The 25,777-nt window shown below is 41.7% G+C and overlaps 1 protein-coding gene across 4 annotated transcripts in view; it reads right to left on the reverse strand.

Annotated features, from left to right (window-relative positions):
- WDR7 (WD repeat domain 7) overlaps nucleotides 1–25,777 on the reverse strand; it is a 211,299-nt gene that overhangs the window by 158,040 nt on the left and 27,482 nt on the right. The window contains exons 11-18 of one of the 4 annotated variants that reach the window (XM_081881350.1): nucleotides 24,237–24,485; nucleotides 23,516–23,736; nucleotides 22,730–22,925; nucleotides 21,816–22,030; nucleotides 12,224–12,990; nucleotides 11,210–11,298; nucleotides 6,916–7,002; nucleotides 2,819–2,937 (exon numbers count right to left, since the gene is read on the reverse strand). In XM_081881350.1, the coding sequence (XP_081737476.1) occupies nucleotides 2,819–2,937; nucleotides 6,916–7,002; nucleotides 11,210–11,298; nucleotides 12,224–12,990; nucleotides 21,816–22,030; nucleotides 22,730–22,925; nucleotides 23,516–23,736; nucleotides 24,237–24,485 (1,943 nt within the window). Of the gene's footprint in view, nucleotides 1–2,818; nucleotides 2,938–6,915; nucleotides 7,003–11,209; nucleotides 11,299–12,223; nucleotides 12,991–21,815; nucleotides 22,031–22,729; nucleotides 22,926–23,515; nucleotides 23,737–24,236; nucleotides 24,489–25,777 lie in introns of all 4 variants that reach the window. The other 3 variants (XM_081881349.1, XM_081881351.1, XM_081881352.1) reach the window with 3 other exon arrangements.

Raw genomic sequence — 25,777 nt, forward strand, 5'->3', positions numbered from 1 at the left:
GGTTTAACCCACAGCACCACCCGCACAGACATTAAGGAACCTTTTCTAGCACCCTCTGCCACACGAGGAATCACAGAGTGATTTTCAAAACACTGCAAAACAACTTATTGTATGAGAAAACAACCACGAAACTATTAAAATTATTCATCGATTATAAAACCATCATAGATATGGTTTATCACATTCTAAGTCCTTCAATATTCTGGACTTCAATAATCAACTGGACAGGAAACAGCTGTTTTAACCTAGCACTGGAATTTTGTTAAGAGCTGGTGTGCTTTATCTCCCAGGGGAAAGAATTCAAGAGTCAGGGTGCTATCACAGTGAAGACTTGATCCCATGTCACCTCCTGCCATGCAACAGCTGATGGTGGCAGGTCAAGAAGTTTCCCCCTAACCCAAGCTGGCCAATCTCAAAGTCCAAGTCAGATGATACGGGGGAGAGGGAACACTCCTACGGGTGAAAAAAGAAAAAAAGAAGAATGCTGGTACGCAAAATGAATTGGTTGCAGATAATGCTTGTGAATGACATCTTACCAAAGCAAAGAAAGTTGGCATGATAGACAGCATAAAAAACCTCTTTCCGCAGTCCGCTTACAAGGTCCTCAAATGCTTCCCATCAACCTTTTAGGTGCAACAGAATTTATAAAGGGACTATCTTTTCCAGACAGTTAAGTGATCAACAATGTCACGTTCATGCATAGGAACAATACTGTACAACTTCCTCATACTCTGATAGGGCACATGTGGATGGAAGAGCCATATTGGCAAAGCCAACAAATTATTCTCATGGAGACACTGGCCACACAAAACCCTGAGAGGGACCCACGGGATTCTAGCAGAACTGCTCCTTTACAACAGTGGTGCCTAACCTGAGGCCTTCCAGATGTTGTTGTGCTCCAATGACCATCAGTCCCAGTCAGCCAGAATGGTTACTAGTCAGGGGTAGAGTGAACTGTAGTTCAGTAACTTCTGGAGATCCACAGGTTTCTCACACCTCATTTACTGGTTCATCAAGAAAAGCCACCAATGGAAAATACCTCCCTCACCACTATGCCACAGTATGAGCTGGGTCCTAGCTGTGGTGTAAAAAAAATCTCAGAAGTAACAGAGAACCTGGCACTGGTGGAATGATAGACCTGATTCGTAGAATTCACGATACTGCCTTAATACGCTGCAAGAACACAGCATTGCTTAGGATTCCTCTTCAGGACCCTGCAATCTGAGGCACTTCATTGTGCGCCTCCTCTGCAGGAGGTTTGGAAGGTGGAAACAAGGAAACAGGGCCTTTTCTGCAGTGGCTCCCCATTTGAAGAATGCTGTCTCTAGGAAGACTCTCCTACCAGGCTTTTGGCTAATTAAACAACCTATGGCCTTTTAAACTGTGGGGGTATTGTTTTTGTTTGTTATTATGGTGCGTGTTATTGTGTTTGTATACTGTAAACCACCCTGTGATCTTTGGATGAAGTTCAGTATATAAATTATTACCATTATTATTATTATTATTATTAATCTAGCTCTGTATACAAGAGAATTCAAGCTTAATATTCTTGAGAATAAAAGCTGAAATTCTTACATGTTTTGCTAGACAATCACCAGCAGCACTAAAGAGTGTGTGTTCACACACAACTTGTCCTCCCTAAGTCTTTGGGATGAGGCAGGCTAGAAACTGAAATAAAAGACTAGCTTAGCACAGAGCAAGCTTTCATCTACCATGTGTGCATGAACTCCACCACTGCCACACAATCCTGGCAGCAGATTTTCAATTAAGCTTAGGAGCCAGCTCAAAACACTACTGTAAATGTCACAGTTCTGCTCCTCATATATTTCTTTTAAAGCTGCACAATCAACTTTTTCCTCTTCTTTTTTTTCTTTTGGCCACAACAGCATAGATGTGATGTCAAGGCCAGATAGTCATTTATCAAAAATAGTAGACGCCAACCCCATTTGCCGACGAGTGGAGTTACGTTCGAACAACTCAGCAAGCTCTCTCTAGAAACTGACTTGCGAAACCTCTTAGCTGAACGCCCTTCTCCTTACTGGAACAAAAGACTGCTCCGAAAATTTGAGCAGAGTTGAATATTCATTGCAAATTTCAAAGACGTCTTTGTATTTTCTACCTGCCATCGTCACCCACACCCAAAAGCAAATGATGGACCTCAGCATTGCTGAGGGGAAACTAATATTAATTGGAAGAGGCACCTCTCAGCATTTCATTTCAAATAACTACACATAGTGGAGGGAAAGAGTTTCCTGGACCGTGACTTACAAGGGTTCTTGCTCTCTAAGCATCCTCTTCCCTCCTGCTTTTTTTAAAAAATATGTATAGCACTGAAGAGGATTAAAAATGAATTTGCAGCAGTTATTGAACTGCTGATGCATGAGGAGTAAACAAACTGCATGCAGCTCCGTCGAAACATGTTGAAATGGTCTGTGGCTTATGGAAATGGAGGGTTTTGGTATTCATAAGTGGTCCCACATGCTGTAATGGAACAACGATGACATCCAGTGGCCGGCAAGATTCATCATGTACTTTGGATTAACCGCGTTCTCCAAGGCCTAGCTTCCCATTTAACTACAATATACTGTTGTTATGAGGGGATGTTAACTCTCCATTTTACAAAACTGACCTGCAAATTGAATTGCATATACCTAGATATATAAATCCAACCTTTAAACCAGAATTATGGTACGCTTTTCTTGGAACAATATATCCAACATAAAAATAATATCCTCATGTTGGCCAACAGATTCATTTCATTTGCACCCCCCACCCCCCACCCCCACCCCCACTGCCGCCTTCAATAAAAAAACAGTACCTCCAAGCATCGATCTTGCCATCTACGAGCTAACATTTCAAGGAGAGGTGGTCTAAATTTATCCAGGCCCAACAGGTCAGGAAGCATAACACAATGCATAGCGGCAAGTTGACTCCATCCTGTTGAAGACACAGGCAAAGCATTATGAAAACAGCCATCATCAAATGCCACTAGATTTATTAGCATCCACAACTACGTTTGTCAATCTGAAGTTATCATGACCTGCTTGCCCACAATGACCCCTTTTAAAAATATACTGCATCTTAAGCAACAGGAATGCAGTTGTACTGAATAGCTTAACTTAAAACTGATACGTGCGCACGCTAACCCCTCTTCCTGATCATTGAGGCAACTAACATTATTTGAAGCTCCTATCATCTACATTTTAATTATTCACTGCTTTATTTTGTTGTCTCTGCCATTTGTTCCCTACACTTCATAACTTCGGATTTCAGAAAGCACAGCTTCCGGGTAAATAAGTTCATCCTAGTTCAAAGTTACATTGGGGCATTAACAGTGCAATCCTACACAGCCCCTCTCAGAAATAAGTCTACTGGGTTCAGAGGGGCTTACGCCCCCCCTAATAATTATCCTTCTATAACTATGTATTTGTAATCGCTCTAACCCAGGTATGACCAAACTTGGCACTCCACTTGGCACAACTCCCATCATCCCTAGCTAACAGGACCAGTGGTCAGGGATGATGGGAATTGTAGTCCCAAAACAGCTGGCGGGTCAAGTTTGGCCATGCCTGCGAGTCTAGTAAAGGACCCTCCTTTACTGAGATTAAAAAGAAAGCTAAGGCAATTGACAAACTAGCTATGTGAAGAGCTATCAGGTGGATAGCATTTCTTCCCTTCTTCCCCCTAATCTCCCCATGAGGGTCATGATCCGACATCACATGAAGCTTAAGCTTGTTTGCTAGTCTTATGGAAGACTGGGTCTAAATATGCCCTTCTAACATGCTGAAAGTATCTTTGATTCATAGAAAGGTAATTTTACACTTCATTCTCTAGCAATCAGTGAGAAAAATTAATGCACATATATCAGTGCTGCATAAATTATTGGGCAATTATTTTCCTTCTACTCAAAGTTCTTTGGACCGAACACGTAGTATCCAATTACTGACTAATTTGAAGAGTGTGTGCATACATGTATGCATGTGCGAGAGACAGGCAGACAGATGGACAAGAGATAACATGTTTAAACCAACCAGTGCAGGACGTTTAATCAGACTGGGTATGAGACGCATGCTTTCACAAGCATTCTCTTCCACATAAAATATAAAACCGATGAATTTTTTTTCATGCTAGAGATTTATCACAACGTGATAAGGACAGTGCATGAGAACAGCAGCCACAATCCTGCCCTGAGGCCACAGGTGCCCTGGCGCCCTCTAGCAGAATCAGTTGGCAGGAAGTGACATATCCTGTGAGGTAGGAGGAAGGGCGAATGTGCTACCATGCACAACGGGGGGAAAGGAAGCAGAGGGAAGGGATGGGAATACTTTAGCAGCTACGAAAGACTAACATGGATGCTCTAAACCAACTCCTGTTTTGGCTTTAGGGAAAGTTGCACCTGAGCCAGTGTTTTATGGTCCTTCTCCAAGGGCTACATCAGGCACAGGCAAACTCGGCCCTCCAGATGTTTTTGGCCTACAACTCCCATGATCCCTAGCTAACAGGACCAGTGGTCAGGGATGATGGGAATTGTAGTCCCTAAACATCTGGAGGGCCAAGTTTGCCTGTGCCTGGGCTACATGGAGGAACAGCAGAGGAAAATCATTAAGGTGCAGTACTGCTGGTTCAGGTGTGTGGTAGATTGCCTTCCATGCACAATAGCAACAAGGCTGAAATACATTTCATATTCCCAAGCACCAGAATTGGTTTTCTCTTGGGGCACATCTTTCTCTCTTTTTAAGGACTGCATCCATTAATAATAATAATAATAATAATAATAATAATAATAATAATAGGAGGAGGAGGAGGAGGAGAAAGAAAGAAACAAGACTGTTAGGTATCAGACCAGTTTTTTGAGAATCTTGATGAACATGCTCCAAGGATTTTTCCCCCTCTTAAATCCCTGCTAAAAACCAAACTTAAACATAAGCAAGATAGGTTTAGAATTGCAGCCAATACATAAAGCCAGACATGGACAATCAGCCATCAAATACACAGAGGAACGAACACTAGCTTTAAAAAGCCATAAAACACACAAAACTCTTTCAAAGTTCTAAACAGCACAACAATACCAAAAAAGCATGGGTTCAAATGCTGGTTTTGATGCTCACCAATACGGACATTAAAATAAACAGAAAGCAATGGGTTTCACAGTGAAATCGCTACTGTCCAAGTGCAGAAGTGTAGGTGTTTTACACATACTGTTAACTATAGGAAATAATTTCTCACAGGTTTTAATTTTTTTTAAAAAAATCAAAGTACACCTAGGTTAGCATCACCATCTAGCAGGCTCCAATAGCTAGAGCTGAAGCAAAACTATTTAGTTTTTGTTGTGTCGAAAAATGCACACCTTTTCATTTATGTAAAGCACTTTGAGGGTGCTGGGTTTTTTTGAAATAAGCAAGTGGTGTAGAACTTTTATTAAATAAATACATTTTCACCGCCTTGCAATAATATTTGCTTAGTAAGCTGAATTGCCCTTAATTGATGTTATTCCCAATTACCCTCGCTGATGTCATCACACAGCTAAGTCTGATTGGCTATAGTATCATGATGTCATCCCAGTCACTATAGGATCATCCATGTGACTACTCTAATAAGGACTACTCTAATTAGGAAAAACAGCAAAAACACACACCCCCAAAGGTGCATATGCTTGTAATTTAGATTTTATTTTCAGGAGAAGTTTCTTTCTTTTCTTTCTTTCTTTTTTTCGTATTCGGGAGAAATTTCAAACCTGGAAAAATCACAACTTTTACCCTCCAAACTTAGAAAAGGGGGAATTTCCGACACAACTTTAATATACCACGTCTAATCACTGCAGACGTAATCTGAATTGTTGCTGGTTTCTAATGAATTCTTCCAGTCACCACTTAGAGGAAGGCTTGTATCTACTTAGAGCTTAATGAAGCAATTCTCTCTTAGCATGACAACTAAGCCATCGGACACATAGATGTTACCTGCTGAACAGAGTCTCTATTTCTCGTGTAAAGGAAAAACTGGATACATTTAGTAGCACAATGAATGAGAACAATGTAGACAAATAATTGAAAACTGGTCCATAATTCATAAACAGTAGAACTTATGAAAACGCCTACAAGCAGAGGAATCTACAAATCATTTAAACTGACACATCGCCTTTTAGAAATCAGCTTAGTTCCACTGAAGTTAACAAGGTTAGGCAGATTTAATTGCTTATTTTTTTGCTCTTTGCTTTTTTATTTCTTTTATTTCTTTGCTGTTTGTAGGGTACTTTTATTTCTTTTTATAAACAACAACAACACGATCTTTTCTAGGTGATCTTTTGAGAGAAAGAAATTACCTGCACATTACAAGACTGTGTTAGAAAACAAGTATTTACAAGATCTTGGATTTTGCCTTTTCCTTTACAGATAAAAGAATGGTAACAAAACCCTTAAATATTGTCACCGAAAAACACCCTCTATTTATAAGCAAACAAATTTTTATCAATAGGAAAGTTATCCACAAGGTAACCAACTTTCTCTAAGCCCCCCAAAATATCCCTTCAGTTGCGATTCAATTGCTTAAATCCTCATTCTGAAGCCACCGGAAAATTAAAAATATGTAATTGTTCTCTCCTTGTCCCTTCCCCCACAAGGTGAAAAAGGGTTGACAAATTGAATTTAAAGATCTTAATTCGTTAAATATAAATTTCTTTTTTCCAGTCAGATAAGCTAGCTGCTTAAGTGATGTACAACCATCACTTAAAGGCAGAGAAAAATGAATTAAAACTAATCATTAGTTGCAAATAAAGGTTGCTAAATGAAGCTTGTTTTCAAATTGAGAAAGTGAATGAATGTGCAGATTAGAAGAGGCATGTAACAACGAGAGAGCAAGTTAGTTTAAAGAAAAAGAAAAAGAAAAAGGCCAAGTAGATAGAAACGGAGGTGAGAATACCTTCATTTACTAAGAAACAGGTATGTAAAGGAGCAGGGTCAGAGCCAGAGAGATCAGCTTCAGTGCTAGCAGAAACAGCAGGAGCAACTTGAGCAGGAAAGAAGAAATAAAGAGGAAAATGAAGACAGACGTTTCAGAAAACGGTTCGTATTACTAAAGAATGGGGAAAGGGGAGAACCATAACTCTCTGGGACTATATTAGCAAATACTATACAAGAACCCTTCAAGAAGCGTTCTAGTGAGAGAGAAACAAGTCAATTATAGAACACAGGGTGAGACTTTGGCTACTTGGGCTATACACCAAGAAATGTTAAATCAAGAAACTTGCATCAATCCCATTTTAAACAGCAGAGTGAGCACGTTAGGTAGGGAAATCCTGGTCACAGTTACACGTACTAACAGAAAGTCCACATTATGACAAGCAATATTGCGGCTTAAAATCACAAGTAATTATAAACCCAAAGAACCAGGATATAAATTATCATCCACATCACAACTGCACGAATAAAGCTTTACAATTAAGACAAGTCTAATTTTGGATGTTTTGACCTTTGCAGATTGTTTTAAGGCCCGGCCGAATAAAACACCTTGAAAACTAATCTCTTTAGTACCCACACTAAGATTGATTTAGTGTGTATTGTCAACTACTTTCAGTGAGGAAGCCACTTTAAAAAGTTAATTGCTCAGAATAGTTTTTGCCAAATTAAAATTTCTGCCGTTTTACGATGGCCGTTTTGTGAATTGTGGTCGGGTTCTTATTTTTTTTAATGTGAAGGCAGTCCAAAGGCAGCCATAAACTTTATAGTTTCGCTAATGCTCCATGAATCAAATTATCATATGAAAGGACAGGCAGACCTTATGGCACACACCATTCTACAACCAGAGGTCAATGTTAAGATTTAGAGGTCACTGGCTGACACTTCCTTCTCACAGAGAATTACCATATGTCATGCACAAGCATCTTCAAATTAATCCCTCTCCTTTATTCCATTGCAGAACAACAATGAGCTCAGGCTCCAGAACAGATTAAGCATTGTTTCCTGAATTGTATGTTTGGTTTTCATGCAGTGAACTTCTTTTGTCACTCTAAGACATCTGCATCAAAATTACTTCTTCTATGATTTCCACGCGAATGCATCACGATGGCACGCGCAACGCTGTAAACCAGCTAGCATGTATTACGTGTGAATTAAAAAATAATAATAACAGACAAGCAGGATTGGGAAAGATCTTGAACTGATAAAGGCACAAGCTTTCCAAAATACACCCAGACTCCAATTGTCAGAGTTTACTGTTCGATATTTAAGCTTCACTCCTTTGTGATGAGGGTGGGAGAAAGAGAACAGTCTCTCTGGCTGTCATTGTTTATATCAATCAGTGTAACTGAAAGTAACAACAGCTGGCTTGGTAGGCCAGCAGAACTGGGCGTTCGAGCAATCTGATAAAATACGCTGCATGAATTGATTGTGCTCAGCCACTGTCCATTGCATGTTAGATGTGCTGCAATTAAGAAAGTTAAACTCACAGAAATGCACAACATGTCACAGGCACCAAGTCAAGCGATAGATGAGAAAAACCTACAATGTGATAACTAGGAGAAAGGTGGAACAAAAATCTAACGATTTCATGAATAAAAATATTCTGGCTGTCACTGTTTATGATAAACTTTCCCCCATTTATTATCAGGGCAGAAGTAAGCAAATAACTGTAGATCTGATAGCATGAACTGTAAATATGACAATAGCATTATGAACCACATTAACAGATGACCAATGAGGATGGTAATACCTGAAGGAGCGTCTCCACCCCCATCGTTCAGCCCAGAGACTGAGGTCCAGCACTGATGGCCTTCTGGTGGTTCCCTCACTGCGAGAAGTGAGGTTACAGGGCACCAGGCAGAAGGCCTTCTCGGTAGTGGCACCCGCCCTGTGGAACGCCCTCCCATCAAATATCAAGGAAATAAACAACTATCTGACTTTTAGAAGACATCTGAAGGCAGCCCTGTTTAGGGAAGTTTTTTATGTTTGAAGTTTTATTCTGTTTTTAATGTTCTGTTGAAAGCCGCCCAGAGTGGCTGGCAAAACCCAGCCAGATGGGCGGGGTAGAAATAATTTTTAATATATTATTATTATTATTATTATTATTATTATTATTATTATTATTATTATTATTATTTTGAAAGGCCTCCCAGTGCACCATGGTTTAGATGACACTACATTGTGAACATTAAAAAATACCAACGTAAATGACATGCAACCTCACATTAGTGGACTTCTGCTTGCCTGACGTAACTCTTCTTCCCTGTTCCCTGTGCCAGCCCCAAATCTGCTCTGGAGGGGCTGAGGGGAGGAGCAGGGGAAGGGGAAGTTTCACCATACCAGAAGAAGCCCTTTTTGCTGACTAGCAGCTACCAATGCATGTCAGCCATAATGATTTACACACTTTGCTGCACAGAAAATTCAAACTTCATCACAGCGTCACATACAGTGAGATACTGAAATATTTGCTTTCACATCCGTTCATTGCTCATTAAAAGCAAGTCTGAGAGTTTTCATTCACTTGATTGCTCAGCTATTAAATGTGGCTTTAAAGGAGGCAAAAGTTTTTTTCAGTTAATGAAATTTTATCTCTCCACTAAATTTCAAAAAAGGAAAAGAAACACTTAGGGGGAATTCATGGACACTTATTTGGGTTACTCTACAGACTTCCAGGGGGATTTGTATTGAATTTCTATCTTTCTTCTCTCGCAAATCATTCACAACCAAGCTACCTTCTGGGCAGGGGGGTGGGATTTATCTAATAATTGTATGTATGTATGTACGTATGTATTTCCCACCCATTTGGCTGGGTTGCCCCAGCCACTCTGGGCGGTTTCCAACACATATGAAATCATCAAACATTAAAATCCTCCTGATACGGGGCTGCCTTCAGATGCCTTCTAAAAGATGTGTAGTCATTTACCTCCTTGACTTCCAATGGGGACATCTACACTTGAGTTCAACATAAAGCAATGTGCTTGATTTATCGTGTTTTAAATATAGCGACCATGAGAAGAGGATCAGATGCTAGGCAGGAGACCCCTCTGTCTTAGGTAGAGCGCTATTAAGACTTTTAGGAAGCACAGGGTGCTTTTCTTAACGGATTAACTACCTTCAAGAAATCAACACATTTTAATAAGTGTAATGATCTACTTATCAGGGAAGAAACATTTTCTAGAGGAAGTTCTAGAAATTACACACAGATGCAGCCCCAGTTCTGCCGTGATGCTCTTTGGTTAAGCCAAAGTCGCAAAAGGCTTCTACTGCAAGAGTGATATAGAAGACCGTGGGATCCAGTTAGGAAAACAAATTTATATCGCCCTGTTAACAAGACTATGTGCGGAACAAAGAGAGAGTAACAAAGGAGTTTTAGAAAGGTGATACCCTTTTTTGCCCAGATGTCAATGGACACACGTTTCCTTTTCCAGAAAGAAAATAAGGAGAATGTGGAATCCGATAGAAAGATTTCTGCTTGCACAACAGAACTTTGTTCCCCTCTTCTTTCCCATGTGTCCTCTAAATATGTCTTAGGGGGTTCCCCCAACCCTTCGGAGCAGGTTTGTGGAGGTGAGGCACACATGAGGATAGGAGAGGTTAGGGAAGTCCCACTATGCAAGCAGATATCCTTGCACTGATGGGATGTGGCAGCTGAATACTGCCCCCAAGAGCCCAGATATTATTTGAGCCATACCCTTTCATGGGCTCCCTTGAGTCACACACAGGTTAATCTATCCACCTCTGAATACCAGAGATATACAGGATCAGTAATGCCAAGCATTAAAGAGAGGGGAGTCAAACAGAGTGGATCTAGAGATTCCCTCTCTCAGAACAACCACTGGGATTAACCTGAGTTGTAATTATGCTGATCTGTCATTTTAGGAGCAGATTGCAAAACTGGACTGCAAGGCTCATGGCGAGTGCAGGTTTCATATCAGTCCCTGGTGATGAACTGCCAGGAGATGAATCCAGGGTGAGTTCAAAGAATGGTGGATCAGAAACATATGACCTTAACCTCCAGCAAGGTGCTTGGCTGTCAGCACGGGGTACCCGAAAAATATTGCTGCTATGAACTCAAAAGATCATATGCACACAGGAACCTTCCGTTTCATAAAACACCTGCAATTATCAGACCATCCTTTGCAATTATCAGACATTTCAGCTTAATCACTCAGAAAAAAAGAGAGAAAAGAACGTATCATTAAGACAATTCCACAGTCTGAGTGATATCTCCATTATCTCAAGGGCCTAGAGGTTACCTTGTTTAATCAGCCCCTGAGCTGTCGGACTGGCAACTGGAGCAGGAGTCTTCACTCTAGCAAGCTCAGGAGTCCCTGGTCTAGGTGGTCTGCAAATAAAAAAAAATTCAAGAATTGGGTAAGTAAAATCATAATATATTGCACACCATATAATATTTGGGCTTGGTGCCACATAAGAATAGCTTAAGAATGGGTTGCATCTTCTGTTAAACATGCACAGATCTCGGTACCCTTTTTACCCAATTCATCATCATTGTCTTTCTCAGCCTCTCTTCTATCAATACCCCAGATATCCTCCATCCCTTTTATTTTCTGGAAATTATAGTTCCCTTCTTTCCTTCCAATGGCTGGTTTAGTATCTTCTGTGGATATGGTGGTCAAGGAAGATGGAGAGGCTTACCTCAATTCTCATATAAACTTCTTCTTAGCTTCTATTTTATCCATGAAGTTTTATTTTTAAAACCAGACAGTCAAAAATAGTTGTCAAGTGCTGTAACCTGTGCTGAGTCTAGACAGCGACAACAAATCAAACATCATTTTATGAACCACCTCCTTAACAACATAACTTTCGCCTATTTGAAATGTAATATAACATTTCAATCATTTGACGGAAACCTCACCATAATGGTGTCCAGGTACAAATACCTAGAACTTCACTACTTTCAGCCAAGTTGGAATAACAATACAGGGTATAAGAAAGAATAGGAAAAGCAATCTGGCTCTGGCTTTATCTAGGCCAAGGTTTCCCAGACTTGGGTCTCCAGCTGCTTTTGGACTACAACTCCCATCATGCCTAGTTAGCAGGACCAGTGGTCAGGGGTGATGGGAATTGCAAACCAAAAACAGCTGGAGACCCAAGTCTGGGAAACCCTGATCTAGGATGAACTTCAACAAAACAATGATCTAGCAATAAAGAATGCACAACTGTGAACTAAAAAAAGGTGGTTCGGAGCGAGACAGCAAAGGATGAAAGAGGTAAATTAAATAGGTTTGTTCATTTTTTTCTACAGGTACCTGACTGGTCCCTTCTTCATATGATCACCAATGAATGTTGCGTTCGTCATGCTCATCAAGGTGTTAGCCAAGGAGATAATGGAGAGGAGGTGCTGAGTAGTTACTGCGCGTGATATGCCGTATGTTCCTCTGATATGTCCCTCCGTGGGAGATACAGACTTTCCTACCTCCACATCAACGGAGGGCATCTTGCCTATGGGCTGATTGTATCCGGGAAGCATCAGCGACATGTGGCCTCCTCTCGAGAGCAAGCCAAAAGAGACGGAGCAGTGAGGTCTCAGCATCCCCAAGCGGTCACTGCAAAGCTCATCTAGAACACCGTTCAAGCCCCAAGCATGAAGGCATGACATAAACAACTTGGCTGTGTCCATGGTTAGATTGTATTCTAAGAGGGTTAAGGGCTTAGATTTGCTGGACCGGTACTCGGGGTCGCTGTCTTCTCTCCTCTGCCTGGCTTCTTCGTCGTCCTCGTCCTCATCAAGGAGATGTTCTTTTATGTTCTCTTTGATTGTTTCTTTGACCTGCTGGAACAGGACCGCTGCTCGTTTGCCAGCTAGGAAGGAGCTCCCTTTGTCAGAACTACCAGATGCTTTCTGCAAATTCTCTGGGGAAATAAGGGCTGTATTAGGCCTGGAGGCTTCTTCAGTTAGCAGTTGAATAATCAGAGCTTCTACATCAAAGAAGAGCACATGGACATCTGGGTCTGTTAAGTTAGTCTTCAGGGCCTGAACCATCAGAGAGTTGTGAGAGTACTTAGGCAAATTTCCCTGCAATAAAACATGCAATAGTTATTTCTCTGGCTTGTGCAGTACTCTGCAAAGAGTTTGCGCAAAACATAACCTGAGTATCTTGGATAGGAGAAGAGTTGTGGCATTTGAAAGCAAGCAAACAACAAACTTGAAATGTGAATGATTTAAGATTACTATATGATTCCTTTTTTTAAAAAAGTATAATTAAATGCGAAACACTCCAAAACAATATGTATAATGTATTTTTGAAAAATATGCTAAGCAGTTAATTGTATTTTCCCATGCTTTTTTTAAAAAAAAAAATTAGGAACCAGCACGCATCTGTTGGGTTATCCATGTGGTTTTACGTGATAGTAGCACTTGTACAAACTGTGTCCAAGTCTATCAAGGATCCCAAGAGAAGGGATAAATTAATTCATCCAAGAGAAACAGATATGTGTATGAAAAAGACAAAGGCACAGACAGTTCCCCACCTTTTTTGGACAGGTGTTGATACACAGGTGTTTGCAGGACTCCCTTCGCAGAAATAAAACATTGAAAAGCATTGTCTCTCACAGAGCCAATCTACACTGGGAAGTCTAAAGAAGACTTACAGCACATTCCCATATATGTCCACTCAGAAGTCGAGGCCCCATTGAGCTCACAGGTAAAGTGTGAAACCAGATTATAACCGTAACAAGGTTTCTCCTTCTTCCCCACTTTGGAATGCAAGATCACAGGGCAGTTGTTGAATTCATTGTTAAAATTACCAGTGCCACTTTGAGACAGTAAATAATGAATCAGCACGCACAAACACACGCCTCTTAAATACCCGCAGAGATTTATGTATGGCACTAAATGGGATACGTAACTCTTTGTTGATTCTGTTCACACATTTTTGAGATCTGCTCCTTTGATGCTCACTTCAGCCCCTAGAACAATATGCTGTCTTTGGCCATCAACCTGTACCTCTTCAAAGCCTCACCTTGCTAGTCAACAGCATGTGCATCCTTCCTTGGTCTGCCAAGGAAGTGAGGATGATGAAAGCAGACAAAACGCAAGAGTGCAAGCCGCATTCAACTTGTGCCAAATTAGACTGATTTCAATACCAATCCCATTTGCGGGGGCTAAGTAGTGGAGGTCAATTTCAATCTCTGTTTCCACCACCATGCAAAACACATTTTCAGGCAGAGAAGGGGCTCACACTGTATGGGAAACCAAGTTGGTCTCCAGTGGTTGGTTGGATCGGGGAGAAGAACACAATGCATCATCAGATTCTCCTAGCTATATTTTGTTTGATGAATTTCAATGTATCCTGTACAGAAATGTTGTGATGGTCTCTGTCAAGGTTATGATGGAGCCTTGAAAATCCTCTCTGCACCAGCCCTTCTCAAGCCCTGCCTCATAGGAAGCTGATAAATTGTAGCCAAGGGGCCACGTTTAAAATCCAAGCAGGGTAGGAAAGTGTAGAGCTTGACAGTATTTAAAGCTTCAACTTCAGCAGTTGTTGGAAGTATTTGTTACCGAACCAGCCCCAAGAATTTTCACAAAGCTGTGTTTCTCCAGTCTGCATTCTAGAGCCTCTTCTCTTCCATTCTACACATTTATTTATTTATTTATTTATTTATACATACATACATACATACATACATACATACATAACAAAATTTATCTACAGTGGTACCTTGGTTCTCGAACTTAATCAGCTCTGGAAGTCCATTCTAAAACCAAAGTGTTCCAAAACCAAAGCGCGCTTTCCCACAGAAAGTAATGCAAAATGGATTAATCCATTCCAGACTTTTAAAACAACCCCTAAAACAGCAATTTAACATGAATTTTACTATCTAATGAGACCATTGATCCATTAAATGAAAGCAATAAACAATGTACTGCAGACACCCAGTACCTGAACTGGGTTCCACACAGTCACAAAAACAAAATAAAAGGGGGCCACAAAAACAAAAATGCAAAATAGTAAAAACAAGCAGACCTCAACGTAACACTCAAATCAGAAGCATAACACTCAAAGCAGGTTTGCAGTGTTTGGGTTCCAAGTTGTTTGAGTACCAAGGTGTTTGAGAACCGAGGTACCACTGCACTGCGTGATTTTAGCAAAACCTCTAAGCCGTTTAACAAGAAACCCAATGCTCTGCTCCTGACCTCAGCTGCACATTGCACGGCCAGTTCCTGCTTTCTAACAATTTATCTGCATGCGTGCGTTCCTCCTCCATCCCAAACAGTGGGTGTTTCCTGCTCCCCGTATGCTTAACTGTTCATGCATGCATCCACCTGCCCTGGCAAGTTCATCACTCACTGCATGTTATCTATTCCTCACGCAAAAGGCTGAAAAGTGCAGCTGTGAAAGTGACAAGTCCCCCTTACACACACACCTCTGCAGGGAGCCTGCCGAAGACTCTTCACAGTAAAGGTGAAATTGACAAAAGGCAAAACTCCTACAGAAGAAAAAAAATTTTTTGAAACCCCCTATAATGAAGGAGCCTCTCTGGCGATAGCGGTGATGGAGAAAGCTCATCAGTTTCACCACTTCGGTTTGCAGCCTTTGCAGGTAATTCTCTGAACTCGAGCAAGATTTCCACAGAACCTGCCAGAAAGATTTCAAAGAGCAGCAGTGAAACTGACAATCTTGGAAGCTCGAAGCTGGAGAGGTGAAAGTGACAAGAGGCTTCAACCCTCTTGTCAATTTCCCCTTTCACCTCCTCGCAGTGAAGGGACTTCTGGGAACTCGCCGAAAAGGCAAAGGGGTGTTTGTCAGCTATACCGCTCTTCTCTGCAAACTACACAAATCTAAGAGCTTGTAACAAGCCGTTGATCGTCTCATCACATCTATTTTCATTTTTGTTTATTTTACACGCGGCAATGACAAGTTTACGCACCAAATCCAGCCACCAGTTTGTGTTTCTTAAGTTTACTTAGATAAGATTTAATTGGATAAAATGACAGTGAGGGTTTAATAAAAGCTGCTTGACAGTGGAACGTATTCCCTCAGGAGGTGGTGGACTCTCCTTCCTTGGAGGTTTTCAAGCAGAGCTTGGATGGCCGTCTGTCATGGATGCTTTAGCCGAGGTTCCTGCATTGCAGAGGGTTGGACTAGATGACTTACGGGGTCCCTTCCAACTCTACAATTCTGTGATTCTATGAATATACCGTAATAAAGCCCTGTTGGATCAGATCAAATGCCCAACTACCAGTTTGAATTATGGTGCTGGAGGAGACTCTTGAGAGTCCCATGGACTGCAAGAAGATCAAACCTATCCATTCCGAAGGAAATCAGCCCTGAGTGCTCACTGGAAGGACAGATCCTGAAGCTGAGGCTCCAATACTTTGGCCACCTCATGAGAAGAGAAGACTCCCTGGAAAAGACCCTGACGTTGGGAAAGATTGAGGGCACAAGGAGAAGGGGACGACAGAGAACGAGATGGTTGGACATTGTTCTCGAAGCTACCAGCATGAGTTTGACCAAACTGCGGGAGGCAGTGGAAGACAGGAGTGCCTGGCGTGCTCTGGTCCAGGGGGTCACGAAGAGTCAGACATGACTAAACGACTAAACAACAACAACCAGTTCTCATAGTGACGAACCTTAATAGCTCCCTCACCTTTGCAAAGGAGAACTGCAAATGGCAAACATTACCATGAAATGGGCCATCAATGGCAACTATACCATCCCATTTCACCCAAAATTGGGAAACGGTGATTTTGATTGTTTTAAAAAATTTTGTATGAAATTTTTGAAATACAGGCAACTCCTGTTTTAGGTAAGAGCAATATGTGCGTGATCGTGCACGAACACGCGCGCGCGCACACACACACACACACACAGCGCCAAACCCAGAAGTGACTTGGAAACATAATAAAATATGTCACTAAAAGGGCAGGGGCAGGGATGGGGCAGGGGCGGCACGAGACACAGTGGAGGCAGAATGGGGTGTTTCAATTGCACGCGATTTCACACAAGCGCACAATGACCCGGTACACAACCCCCATGCAATTTGAGGGATGCCTGCATAACATTTGACAAACTACGATTAACGATTTTTGAACGAGACAGCATATGAAGCTAGAGTCTGAAGTTGGATTCATATTCTTTATTTTAAAAATTTATTATTTTTATAATTATATTTGTATACCACCCTTCATCCACTGACCTCAGAGCAATTCCAAACCAGTTAGCTAGTTCTGATTCATACAAAATGGGAGGCTATAGTTGACTCTGTGTGTGTGTGTTCACATGGCTCATACGTAGATCAGTTTATCAAGGCAAGACGCAATCATCCGAAACATTGATGAGAACTTGTTTCTTAAAGTTCTACTGCTTTAGTTTAATTATCATAAGTACAGAAGGAAATTAAAGCAAGATGGAAGGCATGAATGGCTCAAGAAGCTACTTTTCTCTTAAAAATGTTCATCCATACAAAAATATTATTTGTACCTGTAGCAAACCAGCTCTAATACGTTTAAAGGCAAAGTGCACACACACATTCTCTGCCATTTGAATTTGTTACCCTATTAAAATCATTTTGACACAAGGAATAAGGCAGCAAACTGGAATGCTAGAATTGGAAATATGACGGATTAGCCAAACCTGGTAGCAATCCCAGTACTGGTCAGTTTCACATGTGTGGACTCACTGATTTTAAACAGGGATAAAATCTATATAAAACTGGGGGATTGCAAAAACACAGAACTGCCCTATTTTATGAATACCAACCATAAAATCCATGGGGGGAAATATGACTCTTAACAAAAAGTGGATCTCTGATGCCCTCTGCTGTTCTACTGTCAAACCTGATTAGAAAGCAAGGCAACCCTTTGTTCAGAAGAATACTACAGAATGTCTCAGTATACTTTCATATATGGGCAACACAGTTCTGAAATGTTTGTACCAAAATGCAATCACCACATCAGGTTATCATGAGCCTTATGCATTTGTTTGATAAAGTTAATATGAATAGGAATTATTATCACTACAGAAGATATCTATTATTATCTTTTTAAATCTCTGTGGAAATGTCATAATGTAGCTAAATATTGGTATGCATTCTCATTTGGGTATAGGAGACTGCTGGGGCTATTGTACATTGTGAGAAAAGGAAAAGGAAAATTCTTCATCAAAACAAAGACAAAGACAAAATAAATGGATGTATGCATGTCCGTGCACTTGTTCATTATGAACACAAAGCACCAAAATCTTTCCCTGGGAAGCCTAATCCCTTGTGTCTATGAGATTTCCCCAGATATTGGCATAAACTATCATGGCCTACCTTCATAACACTCAAGGACCACAACTTTTTATTAATAAATAAATAAAAATCCCAAACAGAGAAACCAAGAATAGGAATGCTGCACTCAAATCCAACCAATCAGGGGAAATGCACAGGACCTCTGTTCTACCAGCCCTCACTGGATTCTGCGACCTTGCATTAGTTTAGCAGAGCAAGTAGGAAAGTGCTAGCACTGATTTCATTTTTTTAAAAAAAGGATAAGCCATGCTTTCATTGTTATTGGGCCAGTATATATGTAATGGCCCAATAAGAATGAAAGCATGCCTTATCCTTTTTTAAAAAAATGATAGGATGCGGGTGGCACTGTGGTCTAAACCACTGAGCATCTTGGGCTTGCCGATCAGAAGGTTGGCAGTTCAAATCCCCGCGACAGAGTGAGCTCCCGTTGCTCAGTCCCAGCTCCTGCCAATCTAGCAGTTCGAAAGCACGCCCCAAAGTGCAAGTAGATAAATAGGTACCACTCCGGCGGGAAAGTAAACTGTGTTCCCGTGCGCTGCTCTGGTTTTGGTGTTCCGTTGCACCAGAAGTGGCTTAGTCATGCTGGCCACATGACCCGGAAAAACTGTCTGTGGACAAACACCGGCTCCCTCGGCCAGTAAAGCACGATGAGCGCCGCAACCCCAGAGTCGTCTGCAACTGGACTTTACTGTCAAGGGTCCTTTACCTTTGCCTTTTTTTATACATGTAATAATTTTAAAACTCACAATGCAATATGAAAAAACAAAAGGAACTAAAAACGCAGTAATTTTAAGTGCTTCTGCAGATCAAAAGGTTTTAACCCAGTGCTGAAAGGAATGTAGTGTTGTCACAGAGCATTCCAAGTTGCGCATTCCAAAGTTGGTGTGCCACCACAGAGAAGGCCCTCTGTTTGGTACGTGCGAAGTGTCAATAAATGAATCATGGAGAAGGGTTGCCTCTGATAATCTTAACGCTGAGGAAGATCAATATGGGAGACGACACTCCTTCATGTATCTAGACCTCAAGCCATTTAGGCTTAAAAGTTAAGCATCAACACCATAATGTGGTCATAGGCAGAACTGACGTACTGTGGTTCCGTCTGAATAAACCAGTTCAGGTTCTGGGCTAGTTGAAGTTTCTGAACAGTTTTCAAGGGCAGTCCTGAACAGAATGCATTACAGCTTGAATTTTCAGTTTAGCGAAAAAAGGTACTGGCTTTGGGGAGGGAAAATATCTATTGTTAGTAAAAATTAAAGGCGGAACTACAATAAACAGCCAGGAGACATTGGAATGTAGGATAATAAACAAGGGTAGAGGGGTGCGGGGAATGAGACAGGGAATTTGCTTGGTGCATTCTAAAGTATATAAAACTTCCTATAATACTTTAAAACAAGTAACTTTTTTATCTTAATATATCATCTACAAGCTGCCTTACTAATAAAAAGCTTGCCTACGGCAGCATATCAAATCACTTTCCAGTTTTATCTTCTCATCTTCTGTATTTTTACTCTCTCATGTTAGGAAACCTTATTTAGAACACTGTAAAGATTTTGCCTGGGATTTTAACTTTTGGAGTTGCATGACATTGTGCCATGAAGTCAATTTCCCGCAATATATATATATATATATATATATATATATATATATATGAACAATTTTCTCACTTTAAAATTGCCCATAAAACTAGCTATTAGGATCCTCCATCTACTCCCATCTACAACTGCTCCTTTACTGTAGCCAAAAGCCAAAGCCATTAAGGGAAGTTCCTCTTGCCCAATTCCCCCCCCCCCCAAGAGATGAGAAATTTCTACACCACAGTAGCGAGACAAATCCCCCACTGCAAGGAAAGTGGCAAGGCTGATCCCTAGTGGCTCACTTGGAATGCATTTTTCATGAAGCTGTGATCCCTACATGCAAACCTCCTTCTGCAATTGTTTTCCTTGTGAACTAAGGAACATTAACAGTTGCAAGCCATATGTAGGACTCACTCTCGGATCCTGGCTTCAATCGCTATCACAAAGTACTTCTCAAAAGGGGCAGATGCAGCTGGAATATCACTTTCCATACTTGAAGAAGAAGAGTTTGGATTTGATATCCCGCCTTTCACTCCCTTTAAGGAGTCTCAAAGCGGCTAACATTCTCCTTTCCCTTCCTGCCCCACAACAAATACTCTGAGGTGAGTGGGGCTGAGAGACTTCAAAGAAGTGTGACTGGCCCAAGGTCACCAAGCAGCTGCATGTGGAGGAGCAGAGACGCGAACCCGGTTCCCCAGATTACGAGACTACTGCTCTTAACCACTACACCACACTGGCTCTCAAGTTTTCACATTACAGAAAGGGAGAAAAACCCAGAAAACACCATATTTCAGGTAAAACACTTTAACCACGGGGTGGTAGTGGGAAGATGGACTGGGTTTGAAAGCACCTAGTACATAATTTAGAGGCCCATGCTTACAGCATCCACCGTTTCAGGGTAGAAACATTAAGTATTGCCAAATGTCCTCTTTTTCCAGGACACATCCTCTGTTTAATTGGTTGAGTTGTCATGGCGATCCACAGTTAAAAGTAGAAGTCAGTGAATGTGTCCTCTTTTTTGCTCTTCGAAATACAGCGACCCTAAAACACGAGCTGAGTACTGAACTAACTTCTCAAAACCTTAGTAGAAGTTTTTCATTTCACCATTTCCAGGATACTCCAAATCTTTAATCCACCAGACAAGAATGTTCAGTTATCACCTGCTTACTGGTCATTTCAGTGCTTGCTGTAACCATCAAGTTAACGATTGATGCTGGATTCACTTTGCGTACTGCATTTTTAAAATTTGTTTTGCTGCTTCTTTTATTGCTTTCATGGTTTATTTCCTGTTAGAAGGTGCCTTGAGCCTTGGAAAGCAAGGTACAAAAGATGGGGCCAAACAGAAGTGAGAACGTGCAGGCTCCTGGAGAAGAATTCACATGCCACACCGGGCTAAGCCAAAGTTTGGGCATGTATGCTATCTGTACCCAGACTCATGGTTAAGCTCTCTCCCCACTAACCACAAGCATAGCCAAAGACGGTGTAGGCAACACTGGATCAATGGTCTGACTGAGTATATGGCAGCCTCCTTTGTTCCCAGCAAACATTCCTCCAAACACATCCAGATAGGGATTTATGACTACTACCATGCACAGAGGGCTATGTGCCCCTTCACTTCATCCCACATAAATGAATGGCAACCAGTGATGCTGTTATCGGTGGAGCTCTGGGCAGATGTTCAGAGCCCCACAACCACCTCAGGCCACTTTTCAAATCTCCTCCTCAGAGCTGCAGCTGGCCGAGGAGTCTGACCATGGCAGCCGGCCACCACACATTCTGCTACTGCAAAGGAAGCACAAGCCAAGGACAATGAGGTCAGCAAGCCCAGATGGTCCCAGGCCGATTCTGTCTCCTCTTCCGTCACTTCACCTGAAGCCAAAGGAGCAGGATGCGGCTGGGATGCTGCCAAGACCTTTGTGACCACCATCTTATGGATTCCTTGCAATACACAGGGCCTCCCTCAACACACAACCTGTCCTGACAGCAGGCATTTTGCTAGCATGTGTATTAACAAGACGCAACCAAGGCTTACTTTGTCAGCTGAATCGGAGGCCAGGAGGTTTGTGGCAAGAGTCTGGAGCTTCTGATGGGCCATGTTTTTCAGGGCCGCAAGGCTACGCCGAGTCATGGCCTGCTTTAAGTTGACAGCAGGATGGCTGAGGGAATCGACTGCGGCTGGCACAGCCTCGTCACAGGCATTCAGGATCTCCACGGCTGTTATTCCCATAACGCAGCGATCAAGAGCACCTTAAGAAGATAGAAAGGGGCGAGGGGCGAACTGGCTGTAGTTAAAATGCATTCAAAACATTACAAAGGTATATTGAAGTTAATGGAATAGGAGCAGCTAGGATGTACTGAGCCAAAACTTCACAAGAGAAGGAAAGTTAGAGTTGTTAACTTTCCTTCTCTTGTGAAGTTTTGGCTCAGTATGGCCTAGCTGTTCAGCAATGCACTTCCCGTGATTTTCTTGCAAGACAGCATACTTTGTAAACTACACTATGAAGAATGAGCTCTAGGCAATTTTGTGCTTGCTCAAAACTCGAGTTAGTATTACAATTCCTTCAGAGCCAATTTTGGAGGGCACAGGGGCAAACTGGGGAGCAGAGGAGGAAGTCCCATTGCATAAGCAGAAACCCTTTGGGTGACAGAACTCATTAGTTGAATCCCACCCAAAATTACTAACAATTTATCTTCTATAATAAAAGCAGAAAGGCAAATAGGACAAGTCAGCCATTTCCCCTTTTATCATGCATTTCATAGCCAAATAACCCCTAATTCACTGCAGCTTTGCATATATGTTTCCCAAAGTAGATTTATTTGGCAGGATAATGCGCTAGTAATAACCTTTCCAAAATTTAAAATTGGATGGAGCTGCTGAGCTACCTTCTACATTGCTAAAGGATATGCCTGAAATTATTAAGTCCCTTCTTACACAGTTTCTCTTACCAGTATCCATCTGCCAGACATACACAGAGCCATCTGAACAGCCCACAACTAGGTAGTCATCTGATGGTCTCCACTTTATGACTTGAATAGGAAAGAGGTGCCGGGAAGCTAACATGATACACTTTTTCTCCCGTAAGCTCAGAAGTCCTACTGAGTGGTCACTGGCAACAGAGCAAACACAGTGCTGGACTCTCGACTGAAAAGGAGGAAATAATATTTTTCAATTGTCATATATCTTTTAGCTGCAAATCCACTGGATCTTAAAAACAATGTACTTGTCATTTATTTAGTCGATAAGCCATCAGATGCAAGAGGCTGGGTATCATGGGTACCCCTTGAATGTTTGAGCAGGAGAGAGACGCACATGAATCCCAAATACTGTACAGTTGAAACCCAAACTACTTCTGTTTAAAAGCCATTGCACTGCACACTGGCTTAAGCTCTGTCCTCTTGCTCTGGATAGTCTCCTCAGTGTAGATGTTTAACTTAACCCAGAACCAGTTCTCCCTCAGTCAAATCCTATCCAACTCCCTATCTCTCATCTCAAATCAAGCCCTCTCTCTTAACCTGAACCGTAGCCCTATCTAACTCTCTCCCTCAAAAACTTCCCCTTTTTATCCTCCCTCCCTAAGTGCTGCTCCTCCCCCTTCTGTAACTCACTGACTTTGTAGCCAATCAGCAATGGGCTCCAGCACTCTGGTGTAATTTTTTTTTTGGGGGGGGGGGCTGTGTCACCAGACTCTGGTCTGGCTCTGCTGTCCGCCACACAGGCATTCACCAACTTACACTGCAGTTTTCCGGAGGGACCAAAAGCTGTGTGATTTCCCCACCGTGCACACAGAAGATGTGTTTCATTTCTCCAGAAAAGATGTCCCAGATAATGACAGAAAAATCCACGCCGCCTGACACCAAGTATCTTTGGTCGTAACGAGTAGAGACTTGGTGGGGATACAGCAAGCAGGTGACTTTGTTCCGATGGCCACGCAGTGTTCTGTGGGGCGGCCAACCTAAAAAGTTAGGGAGGAGACACAAAAACCACAACATGCAATGGGTATGAATGTCATTTTAAGGATTTCAGTATCAGAAAAAGAAATACATAGCAGCAGGCCCATGATAATTACTACTGATAACCCAAAACAAACTGTTGTCACATCCATTCAGCGAAACACCCCCCCATAATAGACCTTTTTATGGAATTTTTGGGTGGTTTTACCAGCCGAGTTGCAAACTGCACTCCAATGCTCTGCATTTGTAAATGCAACGTTTAGATCTTCCACTTTCTAGAGCACAGTAACATAATTCAGAAGTGGGACCAAAAGCACTCACATCTATCATTTGATTTTGAAAGTAAGTGCCTGTGTTTGTTTAACTATTTTAACAGATGCAGGAAGACACCCCTAAGCCAGAAGAACCACTATATCGCAATGCCCTCTTCAAATACCAGCAGAGCAAATAAAATGCTTCAACACCACATTTCAAGGCACACTTTTAACGATTGCTCACACACCCCTTCTGCGCACGTGCTCATCTTGCAGGAGCTGAACGATAGCGGTTTGAGTTGCTGGTACAATAATAATGCTTCCATCTTCACGGCCGCAAACCAGGCGTCCATGCGCAGGGATATATACACTTGCCGTCACTTTAAGAGGCTCATCGCTATTGGGCATGAAGCTCAGCTGATCTATAATTCCAGCCGGACGAGGAGCAAGTTTGGTGAACGCTTCTTGCAGGGAAGTGGAAGTTGTCACTTTCAAACCTGCTTTTAAGAACAAACAAAGGAATAAAACGAAATGCTCAGAATAAAGTGCTGTAGAAGTACAAGTGTTCTCAATGCTTTTCAGTTAAGCGAACCCTTACAAAACTGTGTTTGGAAACGGGCCCTGCCTGGCTGTCCACAGTAAGGATCACATATGGGCGACAAATCTGGGAAATTACTGTATTTTTCGCTCTATAAGATGCACCTGACCATAAGACGCACCTAGTTTTAGAGAAGGAGGCTTCGGGCAGCTATCCTTGAAGCCAGGAGAGCAAGAGGGATCGGTGCACACCGATCCCACTTACTCTCCTAGCTTAAGCGAAAGCTGTGCAGCCTGCATTCGCTCCATAAGACGCAAACACATTTCCCTTTACTTTTTAGGAGGGGAAAAGAATACGGTATTCACGAACTGGGGCTTCTTCCTTTCTATGATGCTGTTGGTTACCAATATTGGTATGTACACTAGTAAAAAAAATTTCTGGTTAGCCGTGTTTGTGGGATTATTTTGAAGATTTAGAAAAATCACAACAAACAATATTGTAATACTCAGAGTGGACCTATTTGGTTGTACCTAGAGATGGGAAGGCCTGGAAAAACCCCCAGAAAAAATGGGGGGAAACCCAGATTTTTTTCCATAGCCAAAATTGGAAAAGAAGTGTGTGGAATATTCAAACTATATCAAATTGGGGTTTTTTTGGTTGTATTTTTTGTTTGTTTGTTTGTTTGTTTGTTTTTTCTGGAAAAAAAACAGCAGTGGGAAAAACTGGAAAAAACCTGGGTCCCGTCCCCCCCAATTTTTCTCCAGGCCTTCCTATCTCTAATGTACCCAATGAAGTCATCCCATTAGCACAAGGACTTCTGCCTGTGCAAGAGGATTTCCTTTCCCCTCCCAACACAACACACCTGCCTAATCTACTCCAGAGGGTTGCAGGGAAACCTGAAACACACGCACACAAATATATCACCCCCACCACACTTTTAGAGAGAGATGCTGGTTAGGGAAAGTGGGAGGCAGAACACTGCGAGCTACGATTACAATTGTGCTCTGATTAAATAAATCTTAATCAAATCATTTGGAATTTAATCTATTAAATCTGCATACATTTGTACACGAAAAGACAACTGTGAAGAAAAAGGCACATTATTTTAGATGACTGCAAAAGTCATCGCGGATAGTATCCTGCTATATGCCTTTCCTTTCGCACACCAATAGAATGCCTCTTCCGATATGTTTTTGCAAAGAGCACCTCTATTAAGAAAAAGGTGGGTTTTTTAAAACAACAACAACTCTA

The sequence above is a fragment of the Podarcis erhardii genome, assembly GCF_964252035.2.
Source record: "Podarcis erhardii genome assembly, chromosome: 11".
Taxonomy (NCBI): Eukaryota; Metazoa; Chordata; class Lepidosauria; order Squamata; family Lacertidae; genus Podarcis; species Podarcis erhardii.